The sequence below is a fragment of the Diceros bicornis genome, chromosome 15, assembly GCF_020826845.1.
Source record: "Diceros bicornis minor isolate mBicDic1 chromosome 15, mDicBic1.mat.cur, whole genome shotgun sequence".
Classification (NCBI taxonomy): domain Eukaryota; kingdom Metazoa; phylum Chordata; class Mammalia; order Perissodactyla; family Rhinocerotidae; genus Diceros; species Diceros bicornis.
In genome coordinates this window covers 23,262,288-23,278,849 of record NC_080754.1, presented here as the reverse complement: position 1 = coordinate 23,278,849, position 16,562 = coordinate 23,262,288, and the positions used below count along the sequence as shown (strand labels likewise).

The 16,562-nt window shown below is 39.0% G+C and overlaps 2 protein-coding genes across 2 annotated transcripts in view; both read left to right on the top strand.

Annotated features, from left to right (window-relative positions):
- The window catches only part of KPNA1 (karyopherin subunit alpha 1), a 74,435-nt gene extending 66,548 nt beyond the window's left edge, over positions 1-7,887 (top strand). Inside the window, exons 13-14 of the mRNA XM_058555903.1 lie at positions 2,223-2,401; positions 4,342-7,887. Coding sequence (XP_058411886.1) covers positions 2,223-2,401; positions 4,342-4,529 — 367 coding nt within the window. The 3' untranslated portion in view covers positions 4,530-7,887. The remainder of the gene's footprint in view (positions 1-2,222; positions 2,402-4,341) is intronic.
- A 76-nt stretch (positions 7,888-7,963) lies between these two features.
- WDR5B (WD repeat domain 5B) lies at positions 7,964-15,896 on the top strand. Its single transcript, XM_058555904.1, has one exon. It carries the CDS (start codon positions 14,110-14,112, stop codon positions 15,097-15,099), a length of 990 nt encoding a protein of 329 aa, XP_058411887.1. The 5' UTR covers positions 7,964-14,109; the 3' UTR covers positions 15,100-15,896.
- Positions 15,897-16,562: the final 666 nt, after the last annotated feature.

Below are 16,562 nucleotides of genomic sequence, written 5' to 3'. Positions count from 1 at the left end.
GAATCTCCATACTGTTTTCCATAGTGGCTGCACCAATTTACATTCCCACCAACAGTGCTTGAGAGTTCCCTTTTCTCCACATCCTCTCCAACACTTGGTATTTCTTATCTTTTTGATAATAGCCATTCTAACAAGTGTGAGGTGATATCTCACTGTGGTTTTGATTTGCATTTCCCTAATAATTAGTGATGTTCAACATCTTTTCATGTGCCTGTTGGCCGTCTTTATGACTTCTTTGGGAAAATGTCTGTTCAGGTCCTCTGCCCAGTTTTTAAGTGGGTTTTTTTTTGTTGTTGAGTTATATGAGTTCTTTATATATTTTGGATATTAACCTCTTGTTGGATATATGATTTGCAATATCTTCTTCCGTTCAGGAGATTGCTTCTTCATTTTGATGATGGTTTCCTTCACTGTGTTGGAGCTTTTTAAAAAAGTTTGATTAGTCTCATGTGTTTGTTTTTGCTTTTGTTTTCCTTGCCTTTGGAGTCAGATCCACAAAGATATATTGCTAAGACTGACATCAAGGAGCTTACTGCCTTATGTTTTCTTTTAGGAATTTTGTGGTTTCAGGTCTTACATTCAAATCTTTAATCCATTTTGAGTTAATTTTTGTGTGTGGTATAAGATATGGTCTGGTTTCATTCTTTCGCATATATTTGGCTGTCCAGTTTTCCCAGCACCATTTATTGACTGTCCTTCTCTGTTGTATGTTCTTGGATCCTTTGTCATAAATGTCCATACATGTGTGGATTTAGTTATGGGCTCTCAATTCTATTCCATGGATCTGTGTATCTGTTTTTACGCCAATATCATACTCTTTTGATTACTATAAATTTGTAGTATAGTTTGAAAGACATCTTGATTGCTTCCAGATTTTGGCAGTTATGAACAAAGCTGCTGTAAATATTTGTGTACAGGTTTTTGTGTGGACATAAGTTTTCATCTAAATTGGGTAAATTTCTATGAGTGTGATTGCTGGATCATATAAAAAGCTTTGTAAAAAATTGCCAAGTTGTTTTTCAAAGTGGTTATCCTATTTTGCATTCCCATCAGCAAAAAATGAGAGTTCCTGTCGGTGTACATCCTTGCCAACGTTTGGTATTGTCAGTGTTTTGGATTTTAGCCATTTTAATAGGTATGCGGTGGTGTCATTGTTGTTTTAATTTGCAGTGCCCTAATGACATATGATATGATATTGAGCATCTTTTTTTTTTTTTTTTTGTGAGGAAGATCAGCACTGAGCTAACATCTGATGCCAATCCTTCTCTTTTTTGCTGAGAAAGATTGGCCCTGGGCTAAACATCCATGCTAATCTTCCTCTACTTTATATGGGACGCCGCCACAGCATGGCTTGACAAGTGGTGTGTTGGTGTGTGCCCGGACCTATGAACCCCGGGCAGCCGAAGAGGAGCATGCGCACTTAACCACTGCACCAGGGCTGGCCCCTTGAGCATCTTTTCATATGCTTATTTGCTGGTGAGGTGTGTCTTCAGATCTTTTGTCGTTTTTAAATTGAGTTGTTTGTTTTCTTATCTTTGAGTTTTAAGACTTCTCTGTATGGGGGCCCGCCCAGTGGCGCAAGCGGTTAAGTGCACGCGCTCCCGCTGCCGCGGCCTGGGGTTTGCCAGTTGGGATCCCGGGCGCGCACCAACGCACTGCTTGTCAAGCCATGCTGTGGCACGTCCCATACAAAGTGGAGGAAGATGGGCATGGATGTTAGCCCAGGGCCAGTCTTCCTCAGCAAAAAAAGAGGAGGATTGGCAGATGTTAGCACAGGGCTGATCTCCTCACAAAAAAATAAAAATAAAAAATAAAAAAAGAGTTCTCTGTATGAAATAGAATTGGTCTGTTGGGCCTGGGCTGGCTTTAGCACCAAATGTGTCCTATTTCAGAGATGTAGTTACCTATGAAACAAAGATTAAATTAATCAATCAAAAGTATACTATTTCCATGAGTTGCTCATATTCAGCGTAAGAAAGAATTCCAGTTTCTTGGTGTCCAGTAATTATGGAAGAAGAAAAGAATGGAGATGGTTCCAGAAAACTGGTTTTGTTTAATGTATTTGTAGCCTTTTTTTTTTTTTTTGTAAGAAGGTGTAGCTTGTGTGGTTGAATGAGTGCATATTTTTATCTCTACAGTGAGTTTGAGGATGACCCTTCCACCAATTTCATGAGTTTTATGAAATAAAAACTTTGACTAAATTGTTCTTTGTATTAATTTAGGTACCTCGTAGAACTGGGCTGTATCAAGCCACTCTGTGATCTCCTCACAGTCATGGACTCTAAGATTGTACAGGTTGCTCTAAATGGCTTGGAAAATATCCTGAGGCTTGGAGAACAGGAAGCCAAAAGGAATGGCACTGGCATTAACCCTTACTGTGCTTTGATTGAAGAAGCTTATGGTAAGATAGAGTGTTTAATAGATGTCCTGAAATTATTTTTTTCTTTTTCTCCTTGATTTTCTGGCCTGTCCACATCTGTCATTAGCAAACTAATACAAAAAACTTTTCTTTTTTTTTCGTGAGGAAGATTGGCCCTGAGCTAACATTTGCCAATCCTCCTCTTTTTGCTGAGGAAGACTGGCCCTGGGCTAACATCCGTGCGCGTCTTCCTCTACTTTATATGGGACGCCACCACAGCATGGCTTGACAAGCTGTTCGTCGGTGCACGTCCGGATCCGAACCCAAGGCCGCCACAGCGGAGCGTGAGAACTTAACCGCTACACCACCGGGCCAGCCCCAAAACTTGTTTTCTTAAGAATAATAATGTTTAGTGTGCAGAATTGGAAAAAAATATGCATTCTAGGTGTGAAGAGAAGTGAGTACCCTTCAATTTAGCCATTTTTACACTGGGCTATTTTAGGATCTTCCCAGTCGTCTGACTCTGCTTGCCCTTGTGGATACTCTTGTATTCTTACTAGTCCACCTGAGCCTCAAGAACATCCATATCTACTTTAGACGATGTTTGACTCTACTCCTTTTCTCTTATAAGAGTCAGAATTCTGATTTTGAATTGCATCCCCCAATTCCTGTGTTCCTGACTCTGAAGGTTTCTAAGAGTTTCATCTTGAAGAGTCACTGTCTGCCTTTTGGTTTCCTCATTCTTCCAATGTCAATCTTAACTGTAATCTTAATCATTGGTTTACCAATGTACTGTTACCTTTTAAGTTTCCTAAGTGATTTTAATGCATAGCCAGGGTGAAAACCGCTGCTCTAGGGTTTTTTTATTCCTAAGATTGGAATTAGGGATCATAGTATATGTTCATCTTCAAATTTATCAGATAACTCACAGTTGTTTTCAAAAATGATTTTAACAGTTTACCATTTTTTAAAAACCTGATTACAAAAGCTATACTTTGGGCCGGCCCGGTGGCTTAGCGGTTAAGCGCGCGCACTCTGCTACTGGCGGCCTGGGTTCAGATCCCGGACGCGCACCAAGGCACTGCTTCTCCGGCCATGCTGAGGCCGTGTCCCACATACAGCAACTAGAAGGATGTGTAACTATGACATAACAACTATCTACTGGGGCTTTGGGGAAGAAAAAAAGGAGGGTTGGCAATAGATGTTAGCTCAGAGCTGGTCTTCCTCAGCAAAAAGAGGAGGATTAGCACGGATGTTAGCTCAGGGCTCACCTCCCTCACAAACAAACAAAAAGAAGCTAGACCTGCTTAGTAAGAAATTTTGAAATGTATAAAAAAGAAAAATGTTCCTCTACCCTGAGATCTTTCTCCAGAGATAACTGTTGTTAATTTTTTGATGTATATATTTTTTAATATGGATATGTATAGGAATATGTTTTTCTCCTTTGAGCAATGTTAACATTTATTTTTGGTATTGCTGTATCAGTTAGGTTGCTTATGGCTGCAAGTAAAAGAAAGCCTAGCTCAGACAGGTTAAACTTAATAAAAGGGAATGTGTTACCTAAATTGTTCTAGTTGGACTTCTTAGTTTAAGCAATAGAAATTGATTCTGGCTGATATTGGATAGCTCAGAGGCTAGGTAGATAGAACCAGAGCCCAGAATTAATTAGGCCATAGATACAGTCCAATAGGAACATTTCTGCTATTGGCCTTAGGCACTGGATGATGTGGTAACTGTTAACAGAAATTGCTGCTTCTGGGGACTGGCTGTTGCTTGCATATGTGTTTAATGTGTGAGTTTGTAATAGTAATATTCAGATGTAATCCCAGCAGTGCTCTCTTGGCTATTACAAAATACTTAAGAGATATAAGTAGAGAAGAGGAATCTTCCTTTACATCAAGGAAAGAGACATATGGCAAAATATAGTTTCATTGGAATTTCCAACAGATATATAACAGATTTTCCTTTATTTTTCATTCTAGGTTTGGATAAAATTGAGTTCTTACAGAGTCATGAAAACCAGGAGATCTACCAGAAGGCCTTTGATCTTATTGAGCATTACTTTGGGACCGAGGATGAGGACAGCAGCATTGCACCCCAGGTTGACCTTAGCCAGCAGCAGTACATCTTCCAGCAGTGTGAGGCTCCTATGGAAGGTTTCCAGCTTTGAAGCAATATTCTGCTTTCATGTTCCTGTGTCAGACCAGGCTACCCAGTCAAGTCCTCTTGTGGAGCCCACAGTCCTCATGGAGCTAACTTCTCAAATGTTTTCCATAATACTGTTTGCGCTCATTTGCTTGCCTTGCGCACCTGCTCTCTTACACACATCTGGAAAACCTCTGGCTCTCTGTGGTGGAATACCCTTCTAATAAAAGGGTAACCAGAATGGCCCACTCTCTTATGGAAAATTCCTAGGCTTTGGAGATCCACATTTATATATTGTAAGAGTCGTGGGAATATACACATATTAATGTGGCTCCCTTTTTTTCTGGGGGAGAAAAGAGGACTCCTCCTTATTCCCTTTAAAGTGGGAAAAAATACTGACGTTAAAAGATGAGACTAAACCTTTATCTTGAATTTCACACAACTACTTGCAACAAGGGAGATGTTTAGACCTGTTGGGTATACTTCAGAGTACTTTTCATGAGTTCTTCCACAGTGAACCCTTGGATTACCTGGTGGCTTTTTCTAGCCAAATTTGCATTAATCCGTACTGAGATTGGATGGTTTTCTCTCCTCTATTGGCACCATTCTTCACAGATATTAAAGTTAAACCATCCGCTCCCTCACCTTCAGCCTTCAGTGAATGTGCTTTCTAGTTGTCAGGAATGCTGAAGAAGTAACACTTTGACTCTTAAATGTGATCCTGGTTTGAAGATTCCCTTAGAGCAGAAAGGAGAGGGGCACACATTAATTTGTATGGCTGCTGCTTCTCTTTGGTCTTACGTGTCTTAGGATTTGGAAGTGGTTCAGCTCTAATGCTGGTATGAAGATTTAGAATCCTTAGTAATTGAAACCATATTCTATAATTCAATAAACAAGTAAAAGAAAAAAAAAACCCTCCAATTTTCCCGAACTCAGCCAGCGTGACTAGAGGCTGTGTTTCTGCATTAAAACAATGTTTCAGGCTTTGTGGTCCTGATCAAGGTCCTCCTTAAATTGAAGTTCACCGTAGGTGCTTTTCCCTTCTGTGACTCGCAAATAACACATACTTTTAAAGGTTACTTAGGGAACTTTTTGTTTCTTCATCTAGTGCAGCTTGATTTTACTGTATTCATGCTGCATATATGATCCCTTTAATGTAGCATCCTTATCTTAAACAAATAACCATCTTCTCAACATGACTTGTTTAACCCAAATAAGGGCAGTGATCTTTTTCTTATAACCTCATTGTTCCCTAATCATTTCATCTCCTACTAGTACTGCCCAGTCAACTCCCCCTATAAAATAAAAGCAGTTTCTACCTTCTGCCTCATTTAATGATGACTGCAATCTGTACCTACAAATGGCGCTTCCAGTACTGTCTTCAGTGATCCACGTTTGTGCTTGGACTGGAACGAAAAAATAAGCTTAATTGCCAAGAGAACTGCAACTGAGTTTAACACGACTTCTTGGTGCTAGTTGGCCATCTTGACTCAATGTTGGGACACGCTATCAGAGAAGATTTTTTGTTGATGTGCTGTTCAAAATGAATTCTGAAGGAAAAGTTGCTCACTTCTGTTTCAGAGAGTACCCTTTTAACCTCTTTAATCTTGTCCTCTTCTAGAATTTATTATAACCCCAAAGTGTGTAACTATTTGGAAGTTCCCCTGACAAGCTATAATACATCTCTGGTAAATCCTGCTGAAGGATAGGGATATTCAGAGCTTTCATACCTCATCATGTTATTATTTAAGCAGCCAACTGATGTGACCTGATTTAAACTTTAAAAAGTCCACTTCATTCAAAGTAGAAGGATACAAAGACAAAAGGACGTTTATCAGCCAAGCGTGTGACGCATTCTTCGCATCTAATCTGTAATTGTGTCTGTGCTCTGGATGGATACCGTCTGATGTCTGTCTGTTATTGATGGAGCAGCCCCTGCAAAACTAGTCAACTCCCATCTATAATTGTTACTTTTTCTAGTGCTGCTTTGTGCTGAAAGAACATTTTAGTTTACTGCACTTGACCTGTAAAAGACTTTGATTCTTTGTAATTTTAGGGACAAATTAGGTGGTTAATTTAAAGAAAAACCTTCAATGTTGCCTTTACATCACATTAAAATATAACTTCTTTCAGAAGGGTAATAGAAGCACTGATTCATAGTAAAAATCTTGTTTTTAGCTTTGACTTTTTTTGTGGCTGAGTTTTTTAAAATTGTAAATTACTGGTAACGTCATTTCTCTAGGATATTTTAAATTGTGTACCTTCTACTGGATAATTAAAAATTTCAGTTATTTTGATAAACCAATTTGAATGGAAAAAATGTAAAGCACACAGTTGTTTCCCCAAATTAGTAAGAATAACATAATTGGGAATTTTTGCTAGCATCTGCAGGTGTCTCAATGAATGAATTAAAACAAGGAAAGTCTATTTAACTAATGTGATCTATTTTCTCTCTAAAACAGAGGAGCTTATCTTGCTCCTGTCCTATAAGTTCATGAGCCATGAGATATGAGCTAAATTTTTTTTGGCAATAAATTTTTTTTTAATATAAAAATTGGAATTGAACTGAAAGTTAAATCCCAGCATAACTGTTGGAACTGATAAAGCAGGCTTTTGGTAATTGAAGTGACATTTTAGGAGGTAACTGTAAATCCTATTTTTAGTTCTCTGCCTGGCAGATTCTATTAATTTACTTTCCATTTATTGAATACCCTGTCATTGAGATGTTACTCATTACAAAAGCATGTTAATTTCAACACAGGAAAACTCTTCTGCAGTTTTATGTATTGATCGGGGGAAAGTGGCTTGATTTTCCTTTCCCTTTTTTTTCCTTCTCCAAACTTTCAAAGTGTATTCTTTGAAAGAGAGCTTTGGTGGGGAAAAAGCATTGAGAGCATTTAGGATGTAAAGGCACCTTGTATCTGAAGGACCAGCAGGTAGATATGGTTAGATTGAGAAATACCAGGAAAGGTAAAGATGATAGGTAGGAAGAATGGTGAGATTTAAGAGACCGGGTTCTCCATGGAACACTTTAAGTCATGTTCTTGTCACTAAGTAATTAGGACCCGTTTAAACTTAACTTTTGTCAGCTCTACTGTTTTTGAAAACTTGATTGCCTAGGATTGTTTCTTCCATCTGCCAGATAAAGCTGAATGGGCTCTGGGTCATTTTCATCATTATTGTCACACATATAAACATTGACGATTATCCCATAATAAATCTGAATTATTCCAGATTGTTGCTGATTTTGCCTAAGAAAAAATATGTAGTATATTTTATAAACCAAACTTTGTCAACTAAATCTTCTGTTGTACATGGCCACCCACAGGCGACTTTGAATTTACTTCTCTAGTGCTAAATAAACATTTCAGTTATTGAGTCCCCCCACTTTGGGATTGCATTATGAAAGGGTTTTCCTCGGGTTGAAGGGTTTCTTTTCTTTCTTGCTGATTAGTTTTGTGAACGTTTTTATATCAATAGGCAAGTCATTATAGCTGTTTTAGGGCTTGGAGCTTTTTATATAGGAAATTGTGATGTCTAAGAATGATGTTCAGTAAAGAAAAGGGATCCACTTTTGGAAAGGGGCATTGTTTGCTTTTCATACTTATATATTATGTTCTATGTCCTACATTCCAAAATTTTCTCATTTGCACAGATAGGTATACCTATATATGGAAGTCTCAAATCTGAATTTTTTGCCATATGAAATTAACAAAGCCATTTACAAAGCCATTTTCTTCTGTTGTGAGGTAAGCAGAGTAAATATGTTATCTGCCCAGTTGGGAAATGTTTTTGGCTACCTTCTTCTATCATCAAAAGCTGAAGTTACATATTAAAAAAAAGTTACTAAAGTAATTCAAGGCCAGATGTGGCACTGATACAGTAAGTCTGCTCTAATATGGAGAATATTCTGTAACATGCATTATTGTCAGAAAAAAGATAGGTAATAACAATGGGTATCATGGCATCAGAATATGGGATAAAGTAAAACTATCATTATATGCTAATTTAAAAAATATCAAATTGCTCTGGATATAAAATGCATCTGGAAATTTGAGGTAAGAAGAAAAGATAGAAAGGGTAGATGAAGTTCCATTCTGTTTTCAACTAAGGGTAGACAAAGAAGTCCCAGTCTGTTTCCTATAGGTCAAAAAAAGGCAACCAGCCTTTATTTTAGCCTCTATTGTGTGCCAGGTGCCTGGCTAAGGGCTTTCACTTTTTCTCATTTAATCCTCCAGCTGCCCTTTGAGATGGTTAATGGTCACTATGTTACAGATGACAAAATCAAGACTTAAGAGAATTTACTTTGCCCCAAGGTCGCAACCCTTAGACACTGTCCAAAGGTAGGCAAGAGCCTTGCAGGTTGTGTGTCTTGAAGAAAGCAGCAGTCACAGTGGAGGTGTTCTGTCCCAGGAACTCACAGAATTAGACTTACAGCAGCCATGGCTGGGCCAGCTCTTTTTTGCTGGACCATTCTTTCTGACCGTTCCTCATCATCAGCACCCTTAAAATGACTAACTCACTCAGGTACAAGTCGCTTTTAGGTTACATATTCTGGTGTGTAGACCTTCTCAGCCCAAACATCTTATCCCTTCTGTGGTGCTAAAGTTCTATATGACCTGACAAAACAATAGAAGTTAAAAGAAATGCAAATGATTGATTTTGAGTTTAGCAGCATTATAGCTAAACTCAGAAACCTGTTTCCATTCAACAAACTCAAATGTAGAAGGTCTTGAGACAGAAGGAAAGGCTTTGGAATGAATACTGCTGTAGAAAGCAGTGCCATCCATGGATGTGACTTTAACACAGCAGACTTCCTCCTTTAGGAGTAGCGTCCTAAGGAGTGTCAAAGGTTAAAAAGATCACCTTTTAATGTATGTTGTTATATTCTGCTTACCTCATCATTCTGATCACCCTATGACCTTTTTCAAAGTGTTCTTACACTTTGATTTGGAATGGCACTAATGATTCTTTGTACTTGAATGTGGTCTGTCAGGCCCTGGCTGGCTGCCTTGCACAGAGTAGACATTCAATAAATACTAAATGACTAAAGGAAATGCATCTATGTGACATTAGTAAAGGGTACTCGGTTACAAAAGAAAGTTCAAAGGAATTCCTTTATGCTGCTGTTTGAAACCAGGATTGACAACTCTTAGAGCTAGTGTCTCAGCGTGTAAGTGTTTTATATGTAGTTACCTTTCAGGAGACATAATTTGACCTGAAGTTTACAAAAGCAAACACTGTCATAGCAGAAGTTTGTTATATAAAAACCAAAAAAACCTATGCCTTCTGAGAAAAGTTAATGGGTATATTTTACAGGATAACTAATATATAATCAACCCCATGTGTTTATATATACCAAAAATAGCTCATCGATCTCTCGTAGCATATTCTAAAGTTAAGAAAAGAAAAACACTTTTTGGGAGGCCAGTTAATAGCCAACTGATGTGGAAGCTAGTGGTTGCCTTAGGCTATTAATTAATTTTTTTTCTTTTTTTGGTGAGGAAGATTGGCCCTGAGCTAACATCTGTGCCCATCTTCCTCTATTTTGTATATGGGATGCTGCCACAGTATGGCTTGATGAGCGGTGCGTAGGTCCGTGCTGGGGATCCGAACCTGCAAACCGTGGGCCCCTGAAGCAGAGCACACGAACTTAACCACCACGCTGCTGGGCCAGCCCCAGGGATTTTTCATTTTTACATATTTTATGTATTGCTGCATGAGAACATTTTCTTTATCCATTCCTTCAATTTAAGTGACAGATGAGTAGAAATGGAAAGATGGTATATTTATTCATTTCATGATTGCTTCTCTCCCATTTTTGAGAGATTCCACCGACTAGGTATTTTTTCTGAGAACAAAAATCTTAAAGCAAAACAGCCTTAGTTCCTGCAGACTACACTGCCATCTATAGTACAAAATTTGGGGGTTTACAAGTTTATTAAAGCTAGCTTAGATGATTGTTGCCCCTATTTCATTTGCCGGTTTGAAAAAGTCTTATTGTTTTTTCTAATTTTAAAATCAATATAGGTCATTTCTATGATCTTGAATGTTTTTGCAAAGAATAAAATTACTCTCTAAATTCCTTTATCTATACCCACTTAACCTGAGGGAGCCAATGGAGTCCGGTGGGTGTCCCCAATATTTATCATCTAAACCACTTGGGCCCAGCATTATGTAGAGTGATGAGTAAGGAGAAAATAGAAACCCAGATCACAGTGGTGGGGACAGAACAGCAGAGGGTTTGAGAGAAATCTGGGCAGGCTGGGGTGTAAACTACCACTTAAAGACTAGAATTTTCCAAGATTGAGTTGTGATTATGAGGACAATCCTCTTGGGAAGTCAGCAGTGAGTTTACTGGCTTGCTGGGGGCAGTCCCAGTGTTTAGATCAATTAACACCTGTTAATTATTTTAGTAGCCACTTTCCCTTTGAAAAAGTCTCAGTTTAGATAAGTCATGTGGCCACACCATATTTAGCCCAACTAGATTTTCATATATTTAAATTGCTAGTGGTCTTAAGCAACTAGATATGTACATAGTTTTATTACGCTTGATTTTTGAGAGCTGGATTTAGTAATCGGAGTTGCCATGAAGTCAGGACATTCCTTAACATAGGAATCATCCTGAGGCCATGGTTAGATCTGATACATACCAAAAAAAATTTTCTAATTAAATAAAATGATCCATTTGTGGCAACATTTCTATTTAGAATATTTGCAAACTGCTGAGGGGCTTCTATTTAGAATATTTGCACACTGCTGAGGGGCAAGGGGAATAAACCTTTCAACCACAGATGATACTCTTCAGTTCTAAGACTTTTAAGGTAAATTTAAAGAAAATGAGTTGATTTCTACAGGGAGGGAAACTTCCAAATCACCCATCTGGTGAAGATTAAGGGCAGCAAAAATAGAAATTGTTAAAAACAGGACCATGTAAGGAGCTTTGCTTGAGAGCCCCAAATGCAAATCTCTAATTGTGGTTTTCGCCACTTTGGCTTTACCTCTATCAGCATTCCCTGCTCCTACACACTCAATTGCTGATGCTCCCCTCCTCCCAAGGGAGTAAACTATGAGATTCTTAGTCCTAATTCATAAGGTCTACATGTTAACTATTAGAACGTGGCTAATGAATAAAGATTTAACTAGTTGTGATCATAGCTTTAGTTTGCTTTACACAAGTTCTTGATGCTATTTGTAAACAAAAAAATCCAGACATCAAGAAATGGATTTTAATACTGGTAATTTCTTCAAACTCTGGGAAAATCTGAAGGTAAATCATGTCTGGATATTCCTATCAACACATCCTTCATTGTGTGCCCTCTCTCTCCCTCATGCTTGTGGTATTTCTAGTGGGCTAAATAAGTCCAGCACCAACACCCCAACCTAGCCCTGTTTACCTTCTCCAGTTTCCTCTTTCTTTCCTAGTGCGTAGAACAGTTATTGGAAAGATACAGATTTACTTAAATTTTTTGCAACAAAGCCTACACTTTGTTCTCTGAAGTGCTTTTACTTTTTAATGAGTTAATAAAAATGTAAATAGTTTTAACTGATGCAGAATTTACAGTTTCTAAGCTTCCCAGTAAAATCACACTAATCCAGGCTAATGGGAGGAGGAAAAGAGAGGGAGGAGGCAGTTTAATCAGAATTGAACTTAACACATACTAAAGGGAAAAAAAGTTTTCTCTTTTTAAAATGTTACAGACTGGAGGTCCATGGTGACCCTGCCTAAATAAATAGCTAAGTCATAATTTAATGTATATAAATGGATGCTCCAAACCATTTTAAAGATGCCCTTCCCATTCCCACACCGCCTCATGGTGGTTATGCCATTAATTTGCACTAAGACTAAGGCATTTGTCCAATTCCTGTCCAAATTCCAAACTAGAGCAGTAGGGTCTTAACGTAATGAGGTTTTTACTATAGTCGATTATTATAGATGACCTATGCTCTTGTGTATTATAAAGGCAAGACTTTCAATTGTCCCTAATAAGTATATGATAAACACCCTTTGTTTCCAAATGCTTTAATTCGTGACTGACAAAAGACACCATGAGAGAGATTTGCCTCTTGACTTCAACTCGGCTACCGCGAAAACCTTTTAAACAGAAAACACTGCCTCTCTTGGGCACTCTTTACCGAGCAATTACAGGATTGGAGAAACTAGTCAGACTTCCAATTTTTGGTCGGGTTTAAAGAGAGTAACTTACATCTGAAAAGCATGTATCGTTTACATAAGACTTTCACGGCGATTACTTCTTAACACTAGGGAAAGCTCTCTAAACCCTAATTACGATAACCTTACACATTTCTTACCTCGTTCCACCAACTTCTTTGTCCTTTTCTGTCTCAAGCACCTAGGAAGACCTGAACTCCTTTTAAAATTTTCCTTTGGAAGTTTAAACTATAAGGAAGTGCTAAAACAAAGGTTTGCTCGTTTCCTCGGCACTACCACGTCATGCTATCTGAGCACTGGCCTTTAAGGGCCCCTAACACATATTCCTGATCCTTCCCGAAACGTTCGGGGAAAACTTTTACACCACAAATTTCACGCTCCCCTTGCCTATTTGCAGCCTTGCGTTCACGCCACCAGGCTCTGCACCACAACCAGCAGAACGGAGCAGAACCAATGTCACCCCCGAAGCAGAGCTTGCCCGGGTCACCGGCGGCTGCGTGGATCGAAGTGAGTTTAGCTACATCTCCGAAAAGAGCACCGTCTGGGCAGCTCACGGGCCAAAAGTGAACTTAACCCCGTGGCTAACGGCATCGGAAAATTCAGTCCTTTCTCGTGACACGGTTTCCAAAAAGCTAGCCAGTCAGCCCCGGGAGAAGCCCCGTTCACCTTCCCACTCCCCCAAAGACGCAGTACGGCGTTCGCGTGTGGAAGCCGAGAGCAGAGCGCGCCGGAAGGAAGCCCCAGCGCCTTCTTTTGCGCAAGCGCAGGCAGGCCTTTCCCATTGGCCACCTCGGCTCGGAAGCGGTGGTGGTGGGAGGTGGCTCCCTCTGCGCATGCTCTGGGCTGTCCTGCCCGCTGGCTAAGCGATTGACGTGGCAGTGCGTATCCGTTTATATCTGCGGAGTGTAACTGGCGAGTTCAGGCCTGAAATATCCGTGCCTATGCAGGTTTTCTCTTAGCTTCTGAAATCTGGTTAAAGCGGTGATTCATTCATGCTCAAGTACTAAAGTCTGTCTGACTGGTAGGGTGGTTCACTGTTCTCAAACATTTCAGAGGTGGGGGCGGGGCGGCGAAAACTACTTTCTGTAGAGGCTCCCCCGCCCCGCGCCGCTTGGGACAGCTTTGTGCATTCGCCAAATACCCAACGTTAATACCTTACTGGCGACAGCGCATAGGAACCTTTTAATAGTATTTCTCCTGTGTTTGTTTACAAAGGAGGAAGCCAGGAAAAACTGAAGTGGTCCAAGCCATGCTGTCGAGTCAATGTATATCGTAGTTTGAAGACGACCCAGAAATTGTAATCATCAAAAGAACGTTTATTTTTGAATCTGATGTTTTTATCTTCATTTTGCTGAGCATAAACAGAAAATAGTGGGCTGCCTGGTTCAGGGCCGGTCGCCTAGCCAACTTACTGACTTGGAGCTTCAGAGCCATGGCTGCAAAGGAGTCAGGAGACGCCAGAGCAGAGTCGGCCCTCTCATCAGCCAATCCGAGCCAGCAAGCGTCTGAAAAACCAAACTATGCTCTCAAATTTACTCTCGTGGGACATACAGAGGCAGTATCATCAGTTAAGTTTAGTCCTAATGGAGAATGGCTAGCAAGTTCTTCTGCTGATAAAGTAATTATTATTTGGGGAGCCTATGATGGAAAATATGAGAAAACACTTTATGGCCACAGTCTGGAAATATCAGATGTTGCGTGGTCATCAGATTCCAGTCGTCTTGTTTCTGCCTCAGATGATAAAACTCTAAAGATCTGGGATGTGAGATCTGGAAAATGTTTGAAAACGCTGAAGGGGCACAGTAATTATGTTTTTTGCTGTAATTTCAATCCACCATCCAACCTCATCATTTCAGGTTCTTTTGATGAGACTGTGAAAATATGGGAGGTAAAAACAGGCAAGTGCCTCAAGACTTTGTCTGCTCATTCTGACCCAGTTTCTGCTGTTCATTTTAATTGTAGTGGGTCCTTGATAGTGTCAGGTAGCTATGATGGTGTCTGTAGAATCTGGGATGCTGCATCAGGTCAGTGTTTAAAAACACTTGTTGATGATGATAACCCTCCTGTCTCTTTTGTAAAATTTTCTCCAAATGGTAAATATATTCTCATTGCAACTTTGGACAATACTCTTAAACTATGGGATTATAGCAGAGGCAGATGCCTGAAGACGTACACTGGTCATAAGAATGAGAAATACTGCATATTTGCCAATTTTTCAGTTACTGGTGGAAAGTGGATTGTATCTGGTTCAGAGGATAACCTGATTTACATTTGGAACCTTCAGACTAAAGAGATTGTACAGAAGTTACAAGGTCATACAGATGTTGTAATCTCAGCAGCTTGTCATCCTACAGAAAACATCATTGCATCAGCAGCATTAGGAAATGACAAAACAATTAAACTGTGGAGGAGTAACTACTAAACCTTTTAGAAATCAAGTAGTAGAGCCAAGTTGGCAAAGAAAGGTATTTAAAAAGATGGTTTGGTATTTCTTAACATTGTCATGGATTATAACATTTTAAGACCTATAAACTAAATTTATAAAGCACGACAGTTGGAAAAGCAAGTCTAGAACCTAGGGCTTTTGACTTTTAATTTTGCGGTCAGTTATTAATTTCGTGTCTGTCCCTGAACAGATTCCCATTCTATTCCTCTCCATGACTATTCTAGAGGATGAGTGTATTTGAGAAATATTTAGAAGTAAGGTTCACAAGACAGGATGACTGGTTAAATGAGGAGAGCAAAGGAGTTTGGAGTAACTCCAAGGTTTCTGGTTTGGGAGATCAGATTAATAAGAGCATAAGCGTGGGATGGTGGTGGATAGGAGACGTATGTCAGATGCCTCTCACTCACTTTAAGTGATAGCTTACATGATGGGACATGAATTGGTCTATGGAATCAAGTCTGTAAATTGGGAAAAATAAGTCAGGGTTAGGTTTATTCTGAGAGTCTAAAATTTTTAAGTTTTTAAGATTAAACTCAAAAATAAACCAAAACATTATAAATGCCATTTTACTGAAGGACCTCTTACTATCTTCTCAGATTGTGCCCTCATGATTTTCAGGCAAGCTAAATGTCTGAATGGTGGGCCTGCTCTCTTCCATTATGTGTCTGACCTACTAATTCCTACCTGTGCTTCAAGCTCAGTTCAGTTCAGAAATCACCACTTCCTGGAGCCATCACTGCCTGCCTGTCTCCATTCATAGCTGACAGCTAAGTTAGGGGTTTTTTCTTCTTTCTATAACTTGTTATAAAGTTCAAAATATGTCATTTACTAATTTGTATTGTAATGGTTTCATGGGCCATGCTTCCAGTAAGTTATGAGCGCTATGGAGTCGAGAAGTCTGTTTTATTCATCTTTGTATTCTGAGTTTTTGTATATAGAAGAGACAAGTAATGTCTGATGAATGACAGTGAATTATACCACCACACAACTTCATTCATTCCTTGCCTGCTTTCAATAAATTTTTGGAATCAGTTCCCCACACTATTATTTTTGTTGATTAAAATTAAAAGTATCTGACCAAGCAATAAACAAAAATTAAAAAAAAAAAAAAAGTATCTGACCATAGCTTCACATATTAACTTTATTCAAACAGGGCTTATAGGAAATATAAAGTGGAAAACGGTTTCTGCCCACTTTACCTACAGAGATGTAATAAACATGAAAAAAAATCTAGAAATTAAGCAAAAAATAGTACAAGTGAAAGCATAAAAGCAAAACTTTCTTCTTTTGTATTCTATAGTACCTTACAAAAGTGTTCATTAAATCTGATTTGCTTGACAAGTTCTGAGGAATGTAAGATATTATAGTAATTATTAGTAGAGTATGACTGCTAAAAAGTTAGTATGTGAGGGTACTGGGAGAAGTGGTCTTAGAGGAGG